The 26135-nt window shown below is 37.4% G+C and overlaps 1 protein-coding gene across 5 annotated transcripts in view; it reads right to left on the bottom strand.

The window, feature by feature from the left end:
* dnmt3aa (DNA (cytosine-5-)-methyltransferase 3 alpha a) overlaps positions 1–25569 on the bottom strand; it is a 76731-nt gene extending 51162 nt beyond the window's left edge. Inside the window, exons 1-3 of one of the 5 annotated variants that reach the window (XM_073856504.1) lie at positions 25413–25569; positions 22402–22579; positions 8256–8363 (exon numbers count right to left, since the gene is read on the bottom strand). In XM_073856504.1, the coding sequence (XP_073712605.1) occupies positions 8256–8363; positions 22402–22443 (150 nt within the window). In that variant the 5' untranslated portion in view covers positions 22444–22579; positions 25413–25569. Of the gene's footprint in view, positions 1–5238; positions 5376–8255; positions 8364–22401; positions 22580–25412 lie in introns of those variants that run through there. The other 4 variants (XM_073856499.1, XM_073856501.1, XM_073856500.1 and 1 more) reach the window with 4 other exon arrangements.
* Between the last annotated feature and the right edge of the window lie 566 nt (positions 25570–26135).

The following is a 26135-nucleotide window of genomic DNA, read 5'->3' as shown; positions in this document are numbered from 1 at the left end:
ACCTGCGTCTGTATGTGTGAGTTTACTTTAACTCTTTCTGCGCCATTGTTTTTTTTTTTTTAGTTGCCAGCCAGCGCCAGCATTTCATGATTTTCACAAAAGTTTAATGCCTTCCAGAAAAATATTCTTCTTTAAATATATAAACATACAATATATCAAATGAAAGAACAGACCTTCTGCTTTCCAACAAACAAACAAAAAAAAGTTTCATCCTACCTTCATTAGTTCTTTTTTTTATCACCTCTCAAATATAGGTAAGGTTCTTCAAAACACAAAATTTTGAGCAAAAAGCTGAGATAATTGCATTTTTGTGAATGACTTTTGATAGAGATCAGATTCAGAGCGATCCTCAAAACTTACACGGACATACAGCTGTTTGCCCTAGGGCGAAACGTCCAGGTTTTATAAGTTTCGGAAGATGCCACGGAAAAGCCGGAAATACTCATCATTGGCAGGGAAGCGTTTTCTATATATGAATATCAGATGATGTCAATCGCGTACGTCACTCACTTCTCAAACTCATCTGCCGCCATCTTGAGTACCTGATTCGGTAAAATCACAAATACGTCAGTCTATGTGTTTCTGTACTTTGTTTTACATCAAATATTCAATCAACAATCATAAACTTTGCATTATTTGAAAGCTTAAACATTCAAGATTCATGTTCTGAGCTTGTTTTTGCCATCAATACACTGGAGTGAAATAGATTCAATGAAATGCAGACGGACCGCATATTAATATAAATGTCGGTACTCACATATCTGGCCATATGGTTCTGATCATTTTTGACATATCCAAAAAACTTCAGCATACATTGCAACTTAAGGGTCCACTCTTGAAAATGCATCCCACATTTTAATCCAAAACAACGAAAAATATGGAAAAATCCCACAAGATCCTCCTTTGTTTACATGCGCGCTTACGATCATGTTTCACGATCACTAAAAAAGCATCTCTTTCTGATTCGTTAAACTGTTTCTATAAATATTCCACCTTATTTTTCTGTTTTGTCCAATCAGATAAGGTTTGAGAACTTAAAATGTCCTGGATGCGCACATTGGGTAAACGAGGTGTCATTTTGTGCATCTTTGCTTTTGACTGGATGAAGCCAAAATGAAGCCAGCCATTGCCTATCCAGCAAAGTTTTGATTGATGGGGGTAGTAACCAATCATGAAACGATTACAAGGATTCAACTTGCTTCAGTAAAATCAACATCTGCGCAAATCTGCGCTTACATATGCCGATACATGCATGCGCACCCGAATGTTTTGTTTTGGTAGCATAGCGTGCCGGCTTACCTCTCACAGAGCCATTGAAAACCTCTCCAGAGGTTAGATATAATCTCCATTGTGGATCGTCGGCTGCAGATTACTTTTTTGTGTTGAGAGTGTTTTGGAAAAGGTGATAAGGAGCACGAGGTGCAAAAATACCAGACTGTATAAAAATGAAATTGCGTTGCAGAGTTGGGCCGGACTGTGGAGCTGCGCTCAGATAAAGTAAGTTTGTATTTTTATGTTCATCATATATTTACAGTTTTTTTCCATCAGTTTTTGATTATAAAAATAACAGTGGAGATGACTAAGACACGAGACACATGGGCTCATTTTTCTATGACATGACATGTAAATGCATCATATTTATGGCTATATGAATCTAATGCATAAAATATACAAACTAAAAACAAGAAAATAAGATATGTGGCAGAAAATATGCTGTAAATCGTAGCAAGCTAGCTATAGACAGTACTCGATAGGTACTCAAGATGGCGGCAGGCAACTGGAATGACGTATAAGGTCACATGACTGATAATCATGTATAATTGACGAGTTAACTCGTCAATGGCGGGGAATGCGTTAAGGACAAAACCTGTTGCCAGATACGAGCTGAACTTGATAAAACCTCTAATACACGTTAACACATGTCTCTGAATCACAAATATTACCTGTGAAAATGTATCATAGTTCATAATCTGATACATCTTTTGTGCAGCATCGTAACTCTTCTTCAAAAAATCTTATAAACAATCATTTATAATCTAATTCAGCAGTTTCCAGAAAGCTTTGTTTTGGTGTACAGGTTTCAATAGATGCATTGCTTTAATAAACAAAGGACTGATGGAAAAGCATTAAAAGAAATGTTCACCTGAAAATAAACATTCGATCACTGTTCATTTCCAATATGAATCAGTTTGAATGAAAAGATAAATAAAGTCACCTGTCTGATACCACACAAAAAATATTTTCAACAGATATTTGCCAGACATCTCACTCGTCTCTTGAGCTCAAAACTCATTCTTGTTTGCATCCAGTTCAAATCATTCAAATTAATTTTATTGCGATCTGTCACAAGACCTTTAGGAACCAAACACGCTTGAGATTTTTCATAAAACACGGCAGAAAAAAATCTGCAAAGATCCATAAAACCATTCTTATACGAAAACCAGCATTTACATGACCAAGGATTTATGGAAAAATTATTTTGTCCATGCTTTAAATATGAGTCCTACTGATGTTTAACCTGACACAACACGTCCTGAGGTGGATGCTTGTGCACAGGCACCAAAGAGACCTGAAAGGTATTTTTGAAAGTTCATCAAAGCTGTCGTACACATTAAGAAGTATCTTAAAGGGACTTTTCACTTTTTAAAAAAATATGCTAATTTTCCAGCTCTCCTAAAGTTAAACATTTGATTTTTAACGTTATGGAATCAATTCAGCTGATTTCCGGCTCTGGCGCTAGCACTTTTAGCATAGCTTAGCACAATTAATTGAATCTGATTAGACCATTAGCATTGCGCTCAAAAATAACCAAAGAGTTTCGATATTTTCCTATTTAACTCTTCTGTAGTTACACTGTGTACTAAGACCTAAAATTAAAGTTGCGATTTTCTAGGCAGATATAGCTAGGAACTATACTAAGGTGACCAGACGTCCGCGTTTTCCGGGGACAGTCCCGTTTTCCGTTCTGTCCCCGACTGGAGCTGTCCCCGGAAATGTCCCCGTTTTACAGCACGTCCAGCAAATACACAAAAAAAACCCCGATCAACATGTAGTCTTTGTAGAACCAGACCGGAGCAGTCATGTAATGATTATTTTCACCAGTAGAGGGAACCGCGAGCTACACTGATTTTTTTGTTGCACGCCACTGATTTAGCGAAGAAGAATTTACTACGAGACACACGAGAAAGCGTCATCAAGTTATCATCAATCAAGATGTGACAACAGTCAAAGTTATCGGGGTTAAGGTACTAACTACTCATGTTTAATTAAATATGTTTACATTTTGTATTATTTCCTCTGTTTTTAACATTTACAATGCTATGTAATCAGCTGAAGTACCTTAGAAGTAATTTCATGTCATGTCATATATGTGCACTGAATAAAAAAGGGAAAAATAGATTTAGGCTACAAAATTGTTCAATTAATTAAATTAGAAACACTAAAAAAATTACTTTCTTACTAAGTATTTTTCTCTTGTTTTTAGTACAAATATTCAAAAATTCTTAAAACAGGATTAATTTCCTTGATAAGCAAAATGCCCTAAGAAAATAAGTAGTTTTTAGACCAAAATATTTAATTCGCAAAAATAAGCAAAAAATCTTACCCCACTGGCAGATTTTTTTGCTTGTTTTAAGCACAAATTCACTCCAGTTTAATATTTTTTGTCTTAAAACTAGATTTTTTTTCTTAGAGGATTTTACTTATGAAGAAAATGCATCTTGATTTAAGATTTTTTTTGGATATTTGTAATGAAAACAAGACAGAAATACTAAGTAAGAAAGTCATTTTTGCAAAAAAAAAAGTTTTGTCCCCATTTTTTTATTTATAGATAACAACAAATGAGATTTTAATGATATCTTGACCATTGAAATTTGAACAAGTAAATGGCTCCGGTTGTCATAAAAAAATCTGGTCACCTTAAACTATACTCTCAAAGAAATTAGTCCCCTTAGTAACTTTCAATGGCAGGGGACTGTTTTCGGGCGGTGCGTGGTGTCGCTGCGCCTGCTGCAGCCATGTTACAGCAGCAAAGTCCTTGATTTTTACACCAGAATGAGAGTATAGTTCCTCATCTGCCTAGAAAATCACAACTTTTAATGTCTTAGTACACATTGTAACTACAGAAGAGTCAAGTTTTAAATTGGAAAAATGTGGAAACTCTTTGGTTGTTTTTTGGCGCGATGCTAATGGTCTAATCAGATTCAATGGATAATGCTGAGCTGTGCTGGGAGTGCTAGCGCCGGACCCGCAGATCGGCTGAATGGATTCCAAATCTGTAAAAATCAACTGTTTAACTCTGGGGGAGCTGGAAAATTAGTATATTTTCAAAAAAGTGGAATGTCCCTTTAAAGAGATAGCTCACCATAAAATGATCATTCTGTAATCATTTACGCGCCCTCATGTTGTTTTTAAACATGTATGTGTTGCACACAAAAGAAGCTATTTTGATAAATGTTGGTAATCACACAGTCGCAGTACCCATTGACTTCTATAGTAGGAAAAACAAATACTATGGAAGTCAATGGGTACTGTCAACTGTGTGCCTGCCATCGTCAATCAAAACAGCTTCTTTTCTGTTTAACAGAATATAGAAACAGGTTTAAACAACATGGGGTTCAGTATTTTTGTTTTTTGGGTGTACTGTCTCTTTAAATACAGGTCATGAGTCATATGAAGTGCTTTTTTTATACTTTTTGCAGACAAAACGGATCAGAGTGCAAAACCTCTTTGTTCCTCAAAAGCAACGTTACAGCTTTAAAAGAACTTTGAAGTAGTGATGAAAGTCAATGCTGACAGATGTGTGAATGGTTAAATAAAGTCTCCTACACAATCACACATAAAACGCATGAAGAAATAATCTCACGTAAAGATCAGTCAAACGTTTAGACGTGCATACTTATTCATACAAATGCATGTATTGAAGTGGAGCAACTAAAATTCAAAACTCTCATCTTTAAAGCATAAAGCAATCATGCACCTGTTGCCTGTTACAGCCCTGCACACTCTGGTCATTCTCATTCAGATCATGAGGTGCATTCTGGGATACTTTCTAAACAGTATAAGAAATTCATGCACAAGGGATTTTTGTCTTCGAAAACCAAAGGTTTTTTTATGAGCAACAAATTCAGTCAAGCGTGTCCAGACTTCAAACTGTCAGCGTATACGCTTCCTTCCTATAAGTGCATGTACAGTATAATCAAAATGTGATTACAGTAAAAACGTGTCGTAAAAACTTACCATGATCAGAGAATACACAACACGATTCCTCCGCGTCCACCTGTCTCTCTCTCTCACTCTAACACTGCATCTCTCTCTCTCTCTCTCTCTCTCTCTCTCTCTCTCTCTCTCTCTCTCTCTCTCTCTCTCTCTCTCAGACTTCCGTATGGTTATGTGATCACGACTGCATCACTACAGTTTCCTGTGCCTCTCATTCACTGCGTAAAGTTGGCTTTTGCGCTTTCTGATGTGCGTGGGGGGACGCAAACGCTTCAGGTTCAGTCGCAGGTAGACTCACGGTTGACATCAGGAAACTTAAAGGGACCGTCCCTTAGTAAAGTGAAAGTTCTGCCACCGCATATTCGCCCTCGATACGTTCAGAAACGTTATGACTTTATTCTTGCGTAGAGTAGAAAATGAGAAGTTAAGAAGACTCTCCCGGGTGTTGTTTTCCATACCACGAAAATCGAAAGGAAAAGATGCTATTAAAGTTCACCCAAAAATGAAAATGCTGTCATCATTTGCTCACCCCTCATGTTGTTCTAAACCTGTATGAGTTTCTTTCTTCTGTTGAAAAGAAAGGATGATATCTTCTTGATAAATGATAGTAAGCACACTGTAAGAACATTGACAAAATACTATGGAAGTGAATGGGTGACTTTAACTGTGTGTTGCGTTCAACAGAATCAGTATAAAGCTGACTGCACCCATTGACTTTCATGGTAGGAAAAAATACTATGGAAGTCAATGGATGCCCTTAACTCCCCCCCCCCATTGACGAGTTATCTTAAAGGAATATTCAATTTTCTTAAAAGAAAAATCCAGATAATTTACTCATCACCATGTCATTCAAAATGTTGATGTCTTTTTTTGTTCAGTCGAGAAGAAATTGTGTATTTTGACGGAAACATTGCAGGATTTTTCTCATTTTAATGGACTTTAATAGAGCCCAACAGTTTTTTTCAACGGCGTTTCAAAGGACAATAAACAATCCCAAACGAGGCATAAGGGTCTTATCTAGCGAAACGATTGTCATTTTTGACAAGAAAAATAAAAAAATATCCACTTTTAAAGCACAGCTTCTCGTCATGTAGATCCGGTCGTGATGCGCCAGCGTGACCCCACGCAATACGTCATGACGTCAAGAGGTCACAGAGGACAAACGCGAAACTCCGCCCCAGTGTTTACAAGTGTTGAGAAAGAGGAGCGTTCCGACGTTGTTGTATGTCAACTGATACTAATTAATGTCTTTGTGGCAGTTTATTGTTTAAAATGGTCCGCAAATGTGCGTTTATATTTGTAACACGTGACCTCCCTACGTCACTACGCATTACGTTAGGTCGCGCTGGACCGGACCTAGACGAAAAGTTGTGTGGTTTAAAAGAGCATATTTTTTTTTCTTGTCAAAAATGACAATCGTTTCGCTAGATAAGACCCTTATGCCTCGTTTGGGATCGTTTATAGACCTTTGAGACTCCGTTGAGGAGGCTGTTGGGTGTTGAGTTGAGTGTTGGATGTTGGGCTCTATTGAAGTCCATTCAAATGAGAAAAATCCTGCAATGTTTTCCTCAAAAAACATAATTTCTTCTCGACTGAACAAAGAAAGACATCAACATTTTGGATGACATGGTGGTGAGTAAATTATCTGGATTTTTCTTTTAAGAAAATGGAATATTCCTTTAAGAGAAAACATTTGCATAAAAAATTGTTCCTGATAAATGTTTATGTTAATCAGCAATACCGCGATTATCCACTAGCTGGCGAACTTACCCAATTTATGACAAAACTGAAGCCAAAACGTTATTTACTCATTTAAACTCTGTGTATGTTTTGATAATCGTTCTGAATCTATCTAAATTTCTTCACAAAAATGCTATTATTTCAGCTTTTTGCTAAAAAAAAGCTATTTTTAAGAAAGATAACGGCACCCATTGACTTCCATAGTTGGAAAAAATACTATGAAAGTCTATGGTGCCCTTCACATCATTTATAAAAACATCTTCTGGGTTCCCACAACTTAGTTAACTTCAAATTCAAGGACCTTTCAAGGACTTTCCAGCTCCAATACCCTAAAATTTAAGGACTAAATGTGGGGACACATTTCAAGTGAGAGCAAGGTTACATCGTGTTACCTTTTAAGATACATTGTTACAGTTCCCTTTTAATGGAACTCGCGCTGCGTCACTGCTGTGACACTTTGGAGACGCCTGTAAGTGCGTCTGAATGTGTATATCAAATTCAACCAATGGTGAGGCTTAATGACAAAGACAGGGTGATGCGGGAACCAGGAAGTATATCGCTATCTGAAATATTGCCAAAGATGGCGTTACAGGGACGCAGAAAGTATGGCAAGGGAGACGCAGCGTCTCGTTCCCTTCTCAGGGAACAACAGTTACATGTAACCCGAGACGTTTTCATGTGTCAAACACAACTATTCAAAAAAGCATTTTGGTATGAATCAACATTCACATACAGAAGATATAAGCATTTCAAGCGAACAGTTTAGCACGAGTGCTTAAAAAGTCTTTAAAGAATTTTTATGATATTATTCTACACTACACAGGGAATAATATGGATTTTTTCCAAAAAACGTATTGCATGAAATAGATTCAAGCACTTTCAATGACCTGTATCTATGTATGTATATTTTCAAAAACTTCCCAGGGCCTTGAATTTATTCCCTCAGATTCACAAACTTTCAAGTTTTTCAAAGACCCGAATCCTGCATCTTCTTTTGCGGTCGACAGAATAAAGAAACACATATAGGTGTAGAACAACATGAGGATGAATAAATGATGACACAATTTAGATTTTTGGGTGAACTCTCCCTGTTTTTATCATGAAGTTTTTATTTTGCGTGAAGTTTTATTTGATCTGCTGTTTTTTTATTGGAGCTCATGAACATTCAAACAAGTTGACAAAGACACAGTATACAAACTACAACAGTTTAGTAGTAGTAGTGTACAGTTGTGTTCCTTACAACTGAGATGAGGTTTGTTTTTGTGCGTATGCTTGTCTGTGTGTGTCTGTGTACTCACTACCGGTGCTTTGCGTTTCCGAGCGGGTCGTCCGACTCTCCGCGGCGGTGTTTCCATCACTTTATCTTCCTGTGTGATGTCACACGTTTCCTGTTCCACCTCTGGAGTCTAAAAAACACATCAGCATTACAACAAAACACATGCACACACTCTTTGCTTTCATTAATATCACTTAATGAATAGGACCATGTTCAAAAACATGAAAATCGTGTTTGGATTGAAACACCAATATGCATACTGCACAATAAACATTGCATGCTGCTTTTATATACTATGTGAAACAGTATGCAGTGTGCTGTGTTGTAAAAATAAGATATAATGTGATCCTGCCTGGGAAAACCCAGCTTTTCTATAAATCATCTGTGAAAATATAACCTTAATATGTTAAGGACATGTCAGACATTGAAATCAAACATTTGATGCAAATCTCATTATTAGATTGCAGAGACTTTAACCTGAATTTCACAGACAGGGTCACATAACTAATTTATACTGTAACAATGAGTTAACAATACACACAAACATTTTAGCCACAGAGACGTGTGTAGTGAAAACACAAACACAGATGCTCTGTTTGGCCACTGGGACCCAATCAGATTAGAGAGACAGCGGTTACTAAGGTGAAAGTACTGCTTAGCAACTGTCTCCAGGAGGTCATGATGCTGAACAGGATAATGAGGTCATTTTCCCTAGCAACCACCCTAGCACTCGAATGTCCAATAAGAGTATTCACTAGCCTCATAACATACAACCATGATACTGCAACACAGACATTGTGCATCTTTCTCTCTCTCTCTCTCTCTCTCTCTCTCTCTCTCTCTCTCTCTCTCTCTCTCTCTCTCTCTCTCTCTCATAAATTGTTCTGGCTTAACCTTTTAAGCTAAATGTAATTTACTCGGCTCTATCAGGTGAAGGGTCACCAAGGGAGTCTTTCTGTTAATAAAGAGTAAGTTACAATATGTTTGAGATTGTCTAACCTACATACAGTAACTAGATGTCATTAAATATTAACCACAAATCCATCGGATAAATGAAAAACAGCCAAACTATGATTTATAACAAAACATCAGAAATATTAAATAGAGCCTAAACCTCTTTCTCCCTTTAATTAACATCTATTTAAATGCCCCACCAGTCCCTAATGTTTGAAAAAACATAAATAATCAAGATATAAAGAGTTTGGTTCCAAAACGCAATAAATCCATTTTGACCAATTTCGGTAAAAACATGTTTTCTATACCAAGAAAGTGACAAGAGGAAACCACTAAAATAAAAAAAATAAACATTAATGGCATTAATCAAAACACTTACTTTGTCATATTAAGGACACTGTCATTGCTTGGGACGTCATCGCTGAACTTTTTTGACAGCGATCAGCTGTAAAATGTTTTGGTCCTGCTCGATTTTCGTTGGCTTTGCATAAAATAATGGAAAGTTTTTCATAAGATCCGCTGGGGTCAATGTGTTAGCATGACAAAAGCTTGATGCTGTCGTGTGAGAACAAGCAACAGCCGGCATTTTTTCGTCACCTGAGTGCCTCTCACCTAAATTATTCGATTTTGATGGCTTACGTTTCTTCCCCGCTATCAAAAGTATAATTTTGTTTTTGTTTGTTTGTTGATCACAAAGTAGATAAGGAAAACTAGGATTTTGTGTGTATTCAAAGCCCCGACCATATTGTTTACAATGCGTGGAATGGTGGGCTGTGATTTGTTGAGCAGATTTATTGCATTCTGCAGACTGACGTTTATCAGATTTTGGGGAAAAATTGAGAAAAGATGACAGAATAACAGATTTTGCATAAAATTAAGAATTTACTTTTTAATACTGACCTGATACAATACTGATTTTGGAGGCAACTAATCTTTTTTAAATGCCGTTTATCACGTTTTGGAACCAAACTCTTTATATTCAGGCGCTAGAGCTTGTGGGTAGTACTCACAGCATTTTTTACTGCATTTAACTTCACCACACTTGAAAAGTGAACATTTTTTCACGTTTATTTAAAGCGACACCATGTAGTTTTTCAACCTTCATAATAAATTTTCAAGACCCTTGTGATAGTACATCGATTTAAATAGGTTGAATGACATGTCTACCATAGCCTGACGGGATCTGTATCGCTTTTACTCGTACTTTAAAACTTAGGGTTTCGGGTAGTAACCAGAGCACAAAAAAAACCCTACAAAATTTGACTGCTTTACGGCATACGTCACTTCCTCAACACAATTTTTTAAACATGAATTTTGCTGGAGGCTACTTAAGGAGTGTAGAGAGCAACATCTATTATGTGACTCTGTGGCACCGTGTTAGTGTCACGGACCTATGACACGGACGGCCCGGGTTCAAATCCCCTTTAAGGCAAATTTTTATATAAACTCACGATCTTGATTCATAAATAAACGCGATCTTCTTTATAAATGACGGCAATTATCTTGAATATAGTTCCCTGTATTCAGATGCTGCATTCACGTGTTCACGTATTTACCTTTCTTTTACTGTCTATGTATTTACATTACAATCCAGGATGCTATAGCAGTCAAACTTGCTCAAACTCACACAGTGTAAAACCAAACCCTATTCATTCACCAATACCTATTCATTCACCAATCAGATCCGAGCGTTTCTCTCTTCTCTCTTCCTCATTTGCTGCGTTCCGCTGTCACTTGCGTGACGTATTACAAAGCAACAGACCTAAACATGGTTTACTTGGATTTGGAGCGACAACTTTCACACAAAAGAGAGCGAGGGAGAGAGGGATGATGCAACAATATTTGTTTCGAAAAAGGCAAGGAAATACTTCTGGTTGTTTCTCGGTTGGAAGGCTGCAGCCTCCGGAGGACAAATATGCAGGCTGCATGCGTCATCAAGCCTGGTTTATTAAGGTAAACTGAGCATTACATACGCAAGTCATAAGCGTACTGCAACAATTTACGATTAACTAAGTATAATAGTCCACTTTTTAATTGTTAATATTCTGAAATAAGACAGTCTTGATGACGTATGCAGCTTAGAAATACGACATCCGGAGGCTGCAACCTTCAGATTGAGAAATGGCTTCTGCCACGAGTTCCTCATCAGAAAGTTTCTCCCTGATGCCTCAAAATGTTGATCATTTAGCGTTTTAAATGTTTAGTTTTTAGTTTATTTTTAAGGTTGGCCAGTTCTTTTCCTTTGCGACAGTGCTGCGGCGCTTGTGGCCTCTAGGGGCCAAAAACGTCCGCGGTGTGCCTTTAATTTTAGTTGAAACACATTATATTTTACCATTGACTTTATTCATACTCAAGTTTACCTTAATTTAAATGTTTGTGTTAATTGTGCATTTTAAGCATTAAAGTCAAAAATATTCTTTCACAATCAAGGCTTTGAACCGTTTCACGGAACTAAAACGAAAACCAGAAACTTTTGATGTTTTGCCAGGAACAGAAACGAAACCAGAAACTTTCCAAAAATATATGTTCCGGAACAGAAACATTTATTTAAAATAATGGTAACCGGTTAATACCGTTTTTTTCCCGTTCTTTTCTGTTCAATAAGACTCTGTGACGTTCAAGAAATGCAAAGCTTGCCACCAGCAAGTAGCCTATACTCAAGCCCAAGTCTCAGTCATAAGAGGTAAATATTGTAGGCTAGCAAGTATCTCAAGATGTTTGTTTTTTTAATACTAATTAGTGGTGTAAGGGATCGCAGTTGATCCGTGATCTGTACAGATCACGACCCACGGTTCGGCTAGCATGTAATTCGCGGAAAAATACGCAAATTTAAATATAGAGTGAAAGTTGATCATTTGCACGTGTTTCAAAGTCTTGCAAATGTTAACACTTAAGTGATTTAAACAATTTAACCACGAAAAGGCGCTAAAGCGAGCAATTTTCTGTAAGTACAGACCCACATGCGGTTGAATGTGTCCTGTCAAAATCAAATGTGATCATCCCAATGCCCTTTAAAGATCAGAACTTTTGATGTATAAACTTGAAAGAGATTTGCGCTACTGTGTCTCATACTGTAGTCCATTAAAATTCATTTGGCGAATAAGGCAATGAAAAACAACGTAATTTTCACTTTATGTGGAGCTACTGTTTATGCTACATCTTCTTCCTGAAACGCCGTTTGGAATTCGTCCTCCGTCTGTGTGTGTGAGTGTTTAAGTGCACTCAAAAGTGCATACACGGAGAGACGCGTTTCAAAAAGCAAGCGAACCACAGTATTCTTTTTTTATATAAAAACATTTGTTTAAGTTGTTTGTCAATAAACGACATGGCAGAAATTGTCCTTGTCTTAATTCATGTATAATGCTGAAACAAATGTAGGCATGTCAGAATTACAGTTATGCCACTTACATAATGTAGCCTTTTCTAACCGGTTCAAGAACGTCAATTTTAGGGTTGAACTGAAAACCAGAAACGTTAAAATACTGTTTCTGTTTGGAACGAACCAATTGGGGAAAAAATCAAGTTCAAAGCCTTGTTCACAAGTACCGTCAAGTTTTTATATAAAGCTAAAAAGAATGAATACACACTAACCCTAACTGAAAATGAATTTAAAGAAATTTATTTGATGGATATTGTCCAAAGAGGACATTCACATTTAATCCTATTTAGCTAAATTTAGAACAAATATGTCCCCAAAGGTAAAGCCACGTTCCTCACCTAACCTTGTACACAAACACAGACACAGTGTAAACTCTTAACATTTATCATTCTGTCCTTCAGTGGGTCAGTAGAGATGTGAACAGCTACAGTATTCTCTTAACCTATTCAGTAATAATGACAACTAACTACTACAGTATACACAGTAATGTCCAAACATCTGATGACAATACAGATAATTATTATGATTTGCATTTCTCTAATTTCATTAGACTTAAACACATGTTTGATCAATTATGTAACATTTATTTTGGTATCCTCTTTTGCTTTTATGACAGCGTGTTCTCCAGCTGGCATCAACTTCACGAGTTTGTGCAAAACATGACGATCTGTTTTCTCAGCATGAATGTACCCATAAAACATTATGTGCGCTTCAGTTAAGCAAGCAAATGTGACCTTCAATATAATTCCTGTATATTGCAGTTAACAGTCAATGACACAAATTGGTCTAAATCAACCTGTCCTGGACTGCAATATTTAAGCTCATATTCATGAAATATATAGTATTATACAACAGTTCTTTCTGGTTCTCGAATCTGATTGGCTAAGAGCTATACGATATTGTGCTGATAACGGCACTGTAACCGCTTCACCTTTCGTATCATTCCGCCACCTAGTGAATGGAGGTTCTAAGCAGGTTCATCTCTGAATGGAAAAACACAGACGCGCCGTTTGAATCACTCTCCGTGTGTCTTATTAGTTTACTAGCTCATAAATAAGTCTGATCAGTCAAAGATCAGCGCTCTTGTATGTTACGTTAAAGTTAATGGGAGAAATGCCTTGTCACATCGTGTGGACGATTAACACTTGGAAAGAGGAATATAAACACTCGTTTTTTTCTGGAGCTATATCTTTTATCAGAACGCGAAAACACCGTGGAACTGCAGGTAAGCCCCGCAGCTTTTAAATGTGGACATTGATCATTTACTTTATCGTGACGTGACTATTAAAACATGTTATGAGATATCGCCACTGATATATTTATAAGCAGCATGCAAAAACATCTCTCTGACACTTTTTTGTATAGTACTGACAAGAACAAAGTTTAATAATAATAATCGAGTGCTCGTATCGCGTTAAGAATAAATGAGAAAGCAATAGTAACGTTACACAAGTATAGTTTTATTAACTTTTACCTCGCGCCAAAACAATAACAACATAAAAGACACTAAATATGAATAAAAAAAAACAAGTACTAGTTTGATCATGACACCAAATACTGCTGATTTGATCTCATTTTGATGATCATCATAAACAAACAAGGCCAACATGAGAGCCAGGGAATACCTTTCAGAGATGTAGCCCAGAGAGGGCGGTGGTCAGCGGGGCGAGTGAACACTGACGTCCGCTCAGTCTTTGGTTCTCATTCGTACCGAATCTCACTAAGCAAACGTTCAAACAGGCGCTATCTTTACTAATCGACTGCAGATTTAAATATAATACATATACATTCTCGACTGAACTAATCTTAAAACTACACTTTGTGACCAAGAAACAGTAATATAAAGTAACGGCTTTTCCGTCCATTGAGTTGTTATGAGCTTCAAAGCAGCCGAAAGTTTTACCTGTCATTCTGGCCGCCCTCAAATCCGTGGCGGAAGAAGTAGTTCTCAAACAAAGAGGCTTTTAAAATAACTCCGTTGTTGTTTTCTAGTTTTCGTTTTTCAAACGTGTGCCGTCGAACTGTTGTATAAAAGCAATATCGCTCTCGGAGTCGTGTGATATAGCTCTATATCATCACGGCTGTGATTGCCTCCGGCCTCGTGCCTCTGGCCTAATCACAGCCGTGATGATATAGAGCTATATCACACTCCTACTCGAGCGATATTGCTTAAACATTTATTATACTGTGAATATCACATTGCAGGACCCATAGACGTTTATGTGGGGCTAAATATAGTCAAGTATTCATACAGTGTGTTGTACATTACAGTATAATAGACTATTAGATCAGAACATCTGAGTAATGCAACATCATTTATCTGGCTTTGTCATCTTCAGACTATTTCTGTCATCGGCAGGTTATTTTGGGCCACTGCTGTTGCCAAGCAACCAGACTGGGCAGAGAAAAGGAGGTTCTCTAATGTAACCAGTCTGTTGGGTCCAGCATCTCTCTCTCTCTATCTCTCTCTCTTTCATTTATTCCTTTTCCTTTCTCTCATTCACTCACTCACTCACTAACTCACTCACTATCTTTCCTTTTCCTCTCTTATCTGTCCTCAAAAGTCTCTCTCTCTCTCTTTCTCACTCACTCACTTACTCTAGGGCTGGGATAAACGATTATTTTTTAAACGATTAATCTAGCAATTATTTTTTCGATGCATCGATTCATCTTATGATTCATTTTATCAGTCCGATTCAACTTCGATTCGATTCCTGATTATCTCCCCATTAATTAACTAAGAACAATTTATACAAAATAATGCATTCTTAGTCAGAGGTAGCATTCAATAAACCATTTGCAGTGCATACTGTGCAGTTTAGTACAGTGGTTCTCAAACTTTTTCCGCATGCGGCCCCCCTTGTGTACGAAGCATTCCTTCGCGGCCCCCCAAAGAAAATTTATGTCAAAAACTGTTCTAAAATTTATTTTTTAATTAAACAAAACACATTAAGTTATACAAAGTAGTGCTGTTGGCTGATAGCCTTATTTTTATTAGGTTTAATTACACAGAATTCATGATAAATGAATGTATTTTATAAAATGTCATAAAACTGGGGCCCCCTGGCACCATCTCGCGGCCCCCCTGGGGGCCCCAGACCCCAGTTTGAGAACAACTGGTTTAGTAACAGTATAAAAATCTCAAGTTCACATTACTTTATTTTACATGCATTTATGAGCAAAACCTCTTCAATGTGCCTTTTGATGGTCAGTGTAATTTTTATAACTTGATTTGTTTAATCCACATTGTTTTTAATAACAGATATAAACACAATTCTAGACTTAAGAAGCACATACATTATTAAATCTCTTTCTCTTACGTTTATTAAGATAGACGAGGACTCATTTACTGCTGGCCACAGTGTGTTTTAACAGATTTCATTGCTTTCTCTTAAATTGCTCAAAGTCATGACTGTTTAAAACACACTTGGCACCGGTGCGAAAACCGGTGTGGACTGGAACCACTCGCGTTGCTACTACTCTACGGTGCCGCTATTTTGGATCTGACGAATCAACGCGCATATTTTGTCCGAGCCCTAACTCTCATTTATCATTCTCTGACAACTGCTTCAGTCCAGTTTGCAGACATTTCTCATCGTTAATGTTAATCTGCAAGTAAATCCATCATTTTAAAGAGCTAAACCATAACTTCATGTTGCCATGACACGTGCGTCCTCACTATGAAACGCCCCCTACGGCATTGTTTCTGCATCTGGTTCACACTGAGGGCTTTCCATGTATCTTACAGCAATGTTACTAGGTCCTCTTTCCGGGAGCGATCCCAAAACATTTACGGGCGTGTTTGCGTTCACACAGAAGCTTGTCTGCCAATTTTACGAGTATTTTTTGGGACCAAAGTGCTGTGTGAATGAGGTTTTATTATTATCTCTCTGGGCCCTATTTTAACGATCTAAGCGCATTGTCTAAAGCGCACAACGCAACGTCTAAATGGGCGTGTCCGAATCCACTTTTGCTAATTTAACGACGGGAAAAATGGTTTTTGCGCTGAACGCATGGTCGAAAAGGGTAGGTCCTATTGTAATGGGAGTATTTTGGGCGTAACGTGCAGTAAACCAATGAGAGACTCAGCTCTCATCCCCTTTAAAAGCAAGTTGCGCTGGTGCTATGTCTAATCCCTATTTAGACGACGGACTTTGTAAACTGAAAAACTAAGCGGAGGTAGAAGATCCCCAGTTTAAGATTAATGTTAAATAATTGTGTTGTTTTTCACTTGTATTGAAATTGTTATTTTTTTATTAAAACCTTTAAAACCCGTTTTCTTTTAGTCATGGAAGTAAAAAGCAGGCTTATAGTTGCTTTAAATGTATGGCTATCCAATATCATCAAAACATAATTTACAAGTATCTAAGATAAGGTTTGTACTCTAAAAATACTTTATTTGTAACAAACAGGAGATAAAGAAATTACAAACGGCTCTCCTCACGTTTCAGCACTTTGGACAGCGTTTTTTTAGCAAAGAGTTTTTTTTAAGCATTACTTAAAATGTTTTTCATCTCACCATATCCACAGGTACAGAGTCATCATATACAATAAATCCGTGAGGTATATTAAAAAAAACATTTAAAAACAGATGCATTTGTTTAAAGCAAAGCTTTTATTTACTTACCAGGCTGCAGGTGAAGCTGCTCTTTGCGCATTCTAACGTCTCATAATAAGTCCTCAATTATGTCCAAGAGACTCAATAATAATATTTTACATTCAATCCTTTAATCTTTCATATTTAAAAGCATTTTTGTGCTGCTGGGCATTCATGTACTTTGTCATAAGCAAACCCGCGTTGTCCTCTCGTTTATAGGCGCATATTAATGCGCTCTTTAAATAACATAAAACACATTGCGCCATTGACTTTAGACTTTAGACCAGGTTTTTGTTGGTCAATGGCGTAGTCTATTTTAGTTGCCTCAAAATAGCAACGCGCCAACAATGCGCCTGAACACACCTCGTTTTTCAGACCAGAACGCCCATGGGCGCAAAGGGGGCGCAAATGCATTTGCTATTTAAACAACGCGGCGCTAAACGTGAAAATTAGGGTGGAAACTAGCGAAAGACACTTGCGTCGCGCATTGCGCTGCATTGCGCCGGGTGTAAGATAGAGCCCTCTATCTTTCTCACTCACTTTCTCTCTCTCTCTCTCTCTCTCTCTCTCTCTCTCTCTCTCTCTCTCTCTCTCTCTCTCTCTCTCTCTCTCTCTCTCTCTCTCTCTCTCTCTCTCTCTCTCTCTCTCTCTCTCTCTCTCTCTCTCTCTCTCTCTCTCTCTCTCTCACGCTCATTTCCCAGCTCTATCTCTCTCTTCTTCCTTCCTTCAGCAGTATTAAATTGTAGTCCAATGTCATCACAAATCCCAACAGCAGGGCCACACAGAATCCGTGCATGGAGGAAAACTTCCCTGTTGCGATTGTTTATAATATGTTTGTGCAATTTAAAATGACTGCATCTTGATGCAATAAGAGTCTAGAACTATCAGCTCCATCTAACGCATTTCACCATATTTGTGTCCATTTTGCAAAATTCTGCAGATATCCTCTCAAAAATCAAAGCAGATAACGTGAGACAAATTCCACAGATTCCGTCTGGGCCTGCCCATCTGTCCCTGCTCATCTGCTGGGACACGAAAGCACTTTCTTAAGTCAACATAAAAAGCCATTCACCATTTTAAATGTACATAGTTCAGAGTAAAACACAAAAACAAGTACAGAACGGGATCTTCGAACATTGAGCAAGTCTAGATTTATTATAAGCCTGCAGTGGATTGAAGTGGAGGAGTGCTGAACACCTCAAAATAAACGGGCATTCACTTTTAAAGCTGCATTGCCTACAATAAACAATACATAAGCAGCTAAACATGGCCTTGGTCAGGGGTTTTCAAACTTGGTATGATGGCAGGGACCCCCACATTTGATTTACCTTTGTAGAGGGACCCCTTTCCTAATTATATATCTATATATTCATATATGCATAAAGAAACATTTAGGGCCCTATCTTGCACCCAGTGCAATTGATTTTGTCAGTGACGCATGTATCATTCGTATTTTGCACCGGCGCACAGCGGGTTTTTCCCTCCACAGACCCACGTTGGCAAACTAGGGAGTGAACTTGCGCTCCCTGGGCGCAAAAAAGGAGCCGTGTTCCGGCGCAAACCATCCCTGATGCTATTTTGCAGTTTCAAAAAACAATTGCGCCACTGACCAAAAAAAATAGTCTAAAGGCAGATTCACCTCCCGTTACACGGCGTGCCCGATTTATGCTGGCAAGCTTGGGATTCCCCCGTCTCCTGACATCATTGTAGCGCTTGGCGCAACGATGGGGATGCCAGCTGATGAGACAATTGTGGCTTTTCCTCTCACACCTGTTTAACCGACGCTGATTTGGGCGGGTTTCTCCTATCCCCATACAAAACAACTTCTCTGTCTTTGACTGCTCTTACAAGAACGTGGGTCTCCTCGGCTGTGAACCGCTCCTGACGTGCGCCTGGTAAATCCGTCATTATAATAGCAACCCGCCATGGGACTTGCGCCCTTGCGTTTAAAGGGAATGTTGGATAGCGTTCTGATTGGTTTATTTGACGTTATGCCCAAACCACACCTATAATTAATGAACCTACTTCAGACCAACCCCTTATTGATTTGCGCCTGGAGCAAGACTTATTTCTCTGAATGGTGTGGTGCTCGCGGAGTTAATGCACTGGAGTAGTTGCGAATTAAACGCGTTATACACACACAAGACACACAAAAACACACACACACATACACACACACTAACCTATTTTAAACATCTGATTTAAAGTCTAATGCAGTACGGATGATCCGTAATATCTAAAACTGGCAATATTAGAGTGCACTATTTCATTTTTAAAAATCGACGTTATTTTGTGTATTTGGTATAATACAATGTGTTAGCGTGGTTTATGGTTAAAACACATTATTTTCCACATACCGTACATTTTTGTAGCTCCAGATATCCTGCCTTTCTCAAACACATAAATTTTGTACAAAACTCATCGATTTGAAAAGCTCTGTGTCTCTGATTGGCCAGCTAATCTGAACGTTGTAATTGGCCTAAATACCTCTGACGTCAGCCGGATATTTGACGCTCCGTACCATGTTTGAAAGATTCGCTTGCAATGCTGACAGAAGTTAACTGACAGGCTTTGAGTCCGAAGCGGGAGGAATTATGATAATGTCGGTCTTGTCTACATCACCAATCCCAGAAAGTAAACTGTTGCCTACAATCCGTGTGTTTGTTGTAGTCCAAGAACAGAGATTTACATTGGAGACAATAACTCTCGACATCGATTACTTTAGGGTTGTAACGGTATACCGGTATGGCGGTATACCTTGATATTAACTTTCGCGGTTATCATACCGTAAACATTTGCTTTTACACGGTTTTGGGGAAAAAATAAGCGGATCTGACCTGCGCTACTATGCACATGCAACTTCATTCGGCGTGACTGCTAAACTCCACTTGTTTATGTATAGTAGAGAAAATGTCAGAGCCAGAGACTACAAAATTTTAACTTCTATCCCCCACCAGAAAAAAAGTTAAAATCTACAGTATGGGAATACTTTGGGTATACAGAAAATGAATGCGCGGTTGTCCTTTAAGATGGATTTCCAGTTTGCAAGAAATGTGGACGAAGAGTGGCAACAAAAAGAGGCACTAAAGCCCATTAAAGTAATTTATATTACAGATCAATTTAAGTTGATTATAATTAGGCCCTATAATAAAAACTATACATTTCACTCACTATATGGCAATGTGAAAAAATGAATATATCCAGAGCAGCTCTGAGAGAATTTGTGTGGGTATTATATCATATTATTTAAAAGAATCAAATTAAAATTAGTAAAAAAAATTAAGAATCAAAGTTTATTTGTTTTAAAAGTTTGATATAATAAACCATATGTTCAACCCAAAACCCCTATCGGTTTTTTATTTATTTAAGGGTCTTTGTAGCTAATAATAATACTTAATAAAATAATAATAATAAGTGTTTAATACCGGCAACCCGCGAAACCGTGATAGTTTCTGAGACGATTATCATACCGTGGAAATCTCACACCATTACAACCCTACTTTGTACCTTTTGCATATCGTTAACAAATACTAATAAATACTTACACACCAAAGAAAATGTAAAATCGTGAATCGGACGATAAGTGCTCTTTAATAAATATTTACAAACACTTACATTCTTTTAACTTGTATCTCATTTTAAATGAGTTTTTTATACTTCACATGATATTCTACTGATTTTGTGTTTGTATATGTGTGTGTATATACATTTATGTCTGTGTGTGTATATATACACACACACACAATTCTAAATGGATCAAGAAAAATACTAGGATCAAATCGGGATGGGCCCATACGCAGAATTCAGGTATCGAAATCAGATTGGTAACGAAAAATGTGGTATCATCCCACCCCTAATTAAAAGTAAGTACAAGCTGTAACAGATTTCGATTTTCTATGCCAAAAAATTATCTCAAGTCATTGTTACAATATCAGCAAATAAAAACACCTCATCAGGGTTCACAAAGACATCTCATAAAACTCACATACACCTAACCCAGCTCATAATCGATTGCTAAAGATCAAGTAACTGATTTACCTGTTCAACAGACCACATTAGTGCAAAGTTACAGAAAACTAATGAAAACACAATGGTTAACCGGTTAACTCTAAAGATTATTCTGTCTGTCGTTTATGGCCTTCTATATCTTGATCTGTCTAAACTGACCTTCTCTCTGCAAGAAAACCTCTTGACCATCTACACAAGCCAAATCTCTCACAATATACAACACAAATCATTTATAGCTCTTGGCTTTCTGACATTAGTATAAGGTCAAGGCTTGCAAACTACTCTTGTCTAACAAAAAACATAGTAAACAAACTGTGATTTTTCAGGGCTCTGAATTAAACTTTACAGATCACTAACAGCCTGAGCAACTACGCTCTTACCCAACAGATTTATATTACAAGAAAAGCCATTCATGTGTAAGAAGAGCTGAGCGGGTAAATGGAGAGTTACTAGACCATTCAAACACACAGTTGTAACCTCAATGACACTACACAGCAGATCTTGACAGATTTCTAAGGTCAGTGGTATGTATGTACTTCACTACGCCCTTCTCCGAGTTAATGTTCATCTGTGTATTTAATGAGTTCACTTATCACTTGTGGTTAGCAGTTAAAGCATTTATTTTAAAGATTGACCATTTCGGATATGGAGGACCTTAGACTAACAGGATTTTATTAGTGTAGATGTGTTAGTTCAAGAAAGGGTACACATTATAGTACACATTATAGTCGCATTACCGTAGGCTACACTACAGTAAAATACCGCTATTATAGTGCTTAATTACAGCAATAACATTACATCACACATCCCACTATAGTTAAATACTACAGAATACATCTGTAAATATTATATAAATTACTATAATATACTAGATTATACTACAGTTGACTTCTAAAAATGCCAGCCTAAGCTGGATGTCTGGTTTTAGCTGGTCTCCCAGCCTGATTTTAGAGGGGTTGGGCTACTTTTTTAGCTCTTCAAACTGGAAAACCAGCACCATCTTGACTAGGCTCGAGGACCATCTTACACCAGCTACTTATATCATAAACCAGCTAAGACCGTGCTTAGCCTAGTCAAGCTGATGGGTCAGATAGTTTTCCAGCCTGATCAGCTAAAAAAGTGGCCAAAACCCCTCTTAAACCATGTTGGGAGTAAGCTAAACTTATAACGTGAAATATGGTGAAGTGTTTTCGTGAAAGAGACTGAAGGAGGAATAAACGTCACTCTTACCGTTTTCTTTGCCGCTGCGTCACAATCCAGATCGAGAGGCATGGTCAAATAAAAACTCACTACAGGCCTGATATCGATGCATTTAAAACCAACACAAACGAAATAAAAGACATCAAAATGTTGATGGACTTTTGTGGTAATGAAACGGATCCACCTTCAGACCATCAAATCCTTCACCCTGTGAAACCAAACACAAGAGTGACCGTATTAATATGACATTTATACAAACAAGTGTATGTTTTTAAAACATGAAAGTGTGTTTCTGCTAAAGTCCATCAGCACAACTGGAAACAACTACCAATGTTTTTCTTCATGTCTTTTATCAAATGAAATAAATAGGGCAATGATTCATTGAAAGTCTTACGATTTTAAGACAGTCAGTCGGTCAGTCAGTGAAAAAGACACCTTTTGCAACTTACGGCACTGATCAATGTTTAAAACATTGCAAGGACCACCTTCCTAACATGATAGTATCAATGCATAAAAATAATGGATGTGACATGAAAAATTATACAAAAATTATTTTTAAAAAATAATAATTTTTGGATTCATTCTATCAACTTCCAAAAATCATTTCTGTAAAATTCCTAATAAAAAATAATGCTTTTATTTTCATTTATTTACTGAAAATAGAAATAGAAAAAAATTGTCAAAATAACTAATAAGATTCAGATATTGAATAGGCTTACTGCAAAGAAAACAAGTTCAAATTCATTTTTAACGACACAATAATGTTTTAACATTTATTTTAACAATCCGTAAGTGAATATTTAATGGAATAACCCTGATTTTTAAATTACATCTTTCACGTGTCCTTTCATGCTCTCAGTAGTGTACATTGCTATTGTGTTAAGGTGACTTTGTCACTCCTGAGGTTCGCTGTTGGAAGTCCACAGACACTGGACTGAAATGATAATAATAGGCTACATGATTATAAAAGGCAAAACTAAAGTGCTCTATACATTTTTTCGGCGGCTATTTTAAAAATTATTTCTACTTCACAACACATGCAGTGCATTAAAATGCGTCTTTATGTGACGCATAAGCCAAACAACTAAAAGTATCTTGAACGTGAAAAAATGACGCAAATAGTGGGAAACCTCGTCTGACAAACAGTGGCTCTAGGGCTGTCACAATGATTAAATAATCGTCTCATCTTGATTGTTTCAGATCACCGCAATGATTGCACATCTCTTTAAAAAACACAAGGGGGAGCTGCAGCACGATACATTGCAAAGCCATAGCCATTCAATACAGTGGGAAAAAACAGCAGGTAAAGAAATACTGCAAAACTTTGATAAGCAGTATGAGCTGCCAGGTAAAACATACATTTCCAAAACAGCAATTCCAAATTTATGGAAGTAAAAGATGCTATACTTAAGAATCTGTAAGGAACTGCCACTACAGACATGTGTGGTCCAGTACTATTATGACCTTAGTAGGATCATGTGTGAAAATTATTTCGTGAACAAACAAAAAAAATGTGTAAATGTCAAAGCAATTAAACAGGCAATTATAATCGTCACAATTTATTAGTCAATTAACCGGCAGCCAGATTTCATAATCATGACAGCCCTAAGTGGCGCTACAGTAGGGAGTCACACAGAGGTGTGCCGCGGACAGCTATTGTAGAGGCCGCCAGTGTGTTCGACTTTTAAGTGTGGCACAACACGGACGTGATGTTTTCGACTTCCTTCTCATAGTGTTACTGCATCTGAATGAACATACTTTCTATCTGACGTGAATCACGTGACGTGATTGCTGTTGCGATATTCAAACATAAATGGGCTTTTAGATCATGCATCTTGAATGAGCGTTTTTAATTCATAAAAATTCATGAGAAAAATCTGATAAGAATATAACAACATTTATAAAAATCATTTGTCAGGAGTCTACCACTGCCCACGCAGCCCACTAGATGGTGCTCCAGTTGAGAGTTTTCATTTAAAGTGTGAGAGTACATTTTCAAATTTTGATTAAAGTTTATACGTTTATAAATTAAAAAAACGACCCACACGACTCGAGTAAATTATTTATAATGAACACTGCAATATTCCATATAAAAATATGTGTGTCAGTTTTGATTTCATGGGGACTTTAAAATGTTCAAGTGTTAATAAAATACAAAAATACACTCATCACGTGCTGGAGACAGGGTATTTTAAGGTCACAGAAAGACTAAGCGTAAAGAATTGAGGCAATAATGTAGAAAATCACGACTATATGAAGACACACGAGCGTGTTAAGTCTAGACAACCAGGACAGAAACCCAAGACACCTGTGACCTGACACAAATGTACGTGACGGTTTTCAAGACACCTTCAATGATACTCAATGACTTTTAATTATAATTCATGATACTTAACAGTCCACAAACACAGTGAATTGCAGTAATTAATGTGTTTTTAATTTTGTGATATTATAGGCCTACATTATACTTATATAGGTCAGAGAGAGATGTTTAAAAACCCAAAAATAAGCACCTATCAAAACAAGAATGCCGAACTACAGAATAAAAGTTTTACCAAGCATAAGCTATAATACACCAATATCATTTAATAATTAAAAAGGCCGCACACAATATAAATCTCTATATTAAACAGAACACTTCGTGCCTTCTGTTAAAATAAAACCTTATTAATTTAAAAGCTTTAATTCTCTCTTCACAGAGCACACTGACAGACTAAGCTGTGATAAAGTTATGGAGTTATTCATCAATATTCATTAATAAATCCTAAGGGTCATTTCCAACGCCGGGTGACACCGACTTCAACTAGATTTGTTCACATTCACACACATGCATCGCACTAATGCGCATTTAAACGTCATATAAACTCGTGCATGTAAATAAAAGCAAAACTCCTCATGTTGGATTTACAAAACGAACCTCTGCGCAGATCTAAATTCACCCTCTTCACCAGCACCACCATCAGCCTCAACATCCGCTGATCACGCGCATATGACTGTCAGGACCAGAGCAGTGTGTGTGTGTGTATATCTGTGGGATTTACCCGTTTCTCCATACAGACCCGGGCCTGAACCCTCCGGAGGTCGCGCGCACCCGTCTTCCCTCCGCGTCTCTTCCCGTCCTGACCCTCCCCGGCACCGGCCTGCTCCGCTCCGCCGTCTCGGGCTCACAGACGCCGCAGAGGCCCGTCAGCGCGAGGAGTTCGCGGGGTCCTAAAGACCCTTGGCGTTAGGAGGTAGTGACGTCACAGTCTCCACACGCACCAAACAGATCGATTAAATGTGTTATTATTAGGGTATTACGACCTTGCATTGATTTTTGATTAAGCATCATTGACTTGTTCGTCATTTTTATTGTCAAACAGTTTAGTTTTCACACTTAGTCACTCATTTTATCATTACACACTAGATCCAATTGTGGGAACACTTGATTTTACCCTGCTGAAAAAAACAATAAAAACCTTACTTAAAATTCTAATGGTTTCCATTAAAATACCAATAGGAACCATTGGCTTTTACCATTAAAACCACTACACTGTAGTGTGTTTTTTGGGCAATATTCCATTAGAACCAATACATAGAACCAATACATACCATTAGAGACCAACAAAAACCAATACACTGACTGTAGTGTGTTTTGGGCCGTATTCCATTAGAACCAATCAAAATCCCAATAAAACCATTTTTCTGTAAAAACAATGTAAAAATGTCTATAGCAAATCTACACCAAAAAATCCATTCACAATTCCAACATATCAAATTTACAC

This window comes from Misgurnus anguillicaudatus, chromosome 18 (assembly GCF_027580225.2).
Source record: "Misgurnus anguillicaudatus chromosome 18, ASM2758022v2, whole genome shotgun sequence".
In the NCBI taxonomy this organism is placed as follows: Eukaryota; Metazoa; Chordata; class Actinopteri; order Cypriniformes; family Cobitidae; genus Misgurnus; species Misgurnus anguillicaudatus.
Note: the sequence above shows the minus strand (reverse complement) of the source record. Positions and strands in the feature narration are given on the sequence as shown.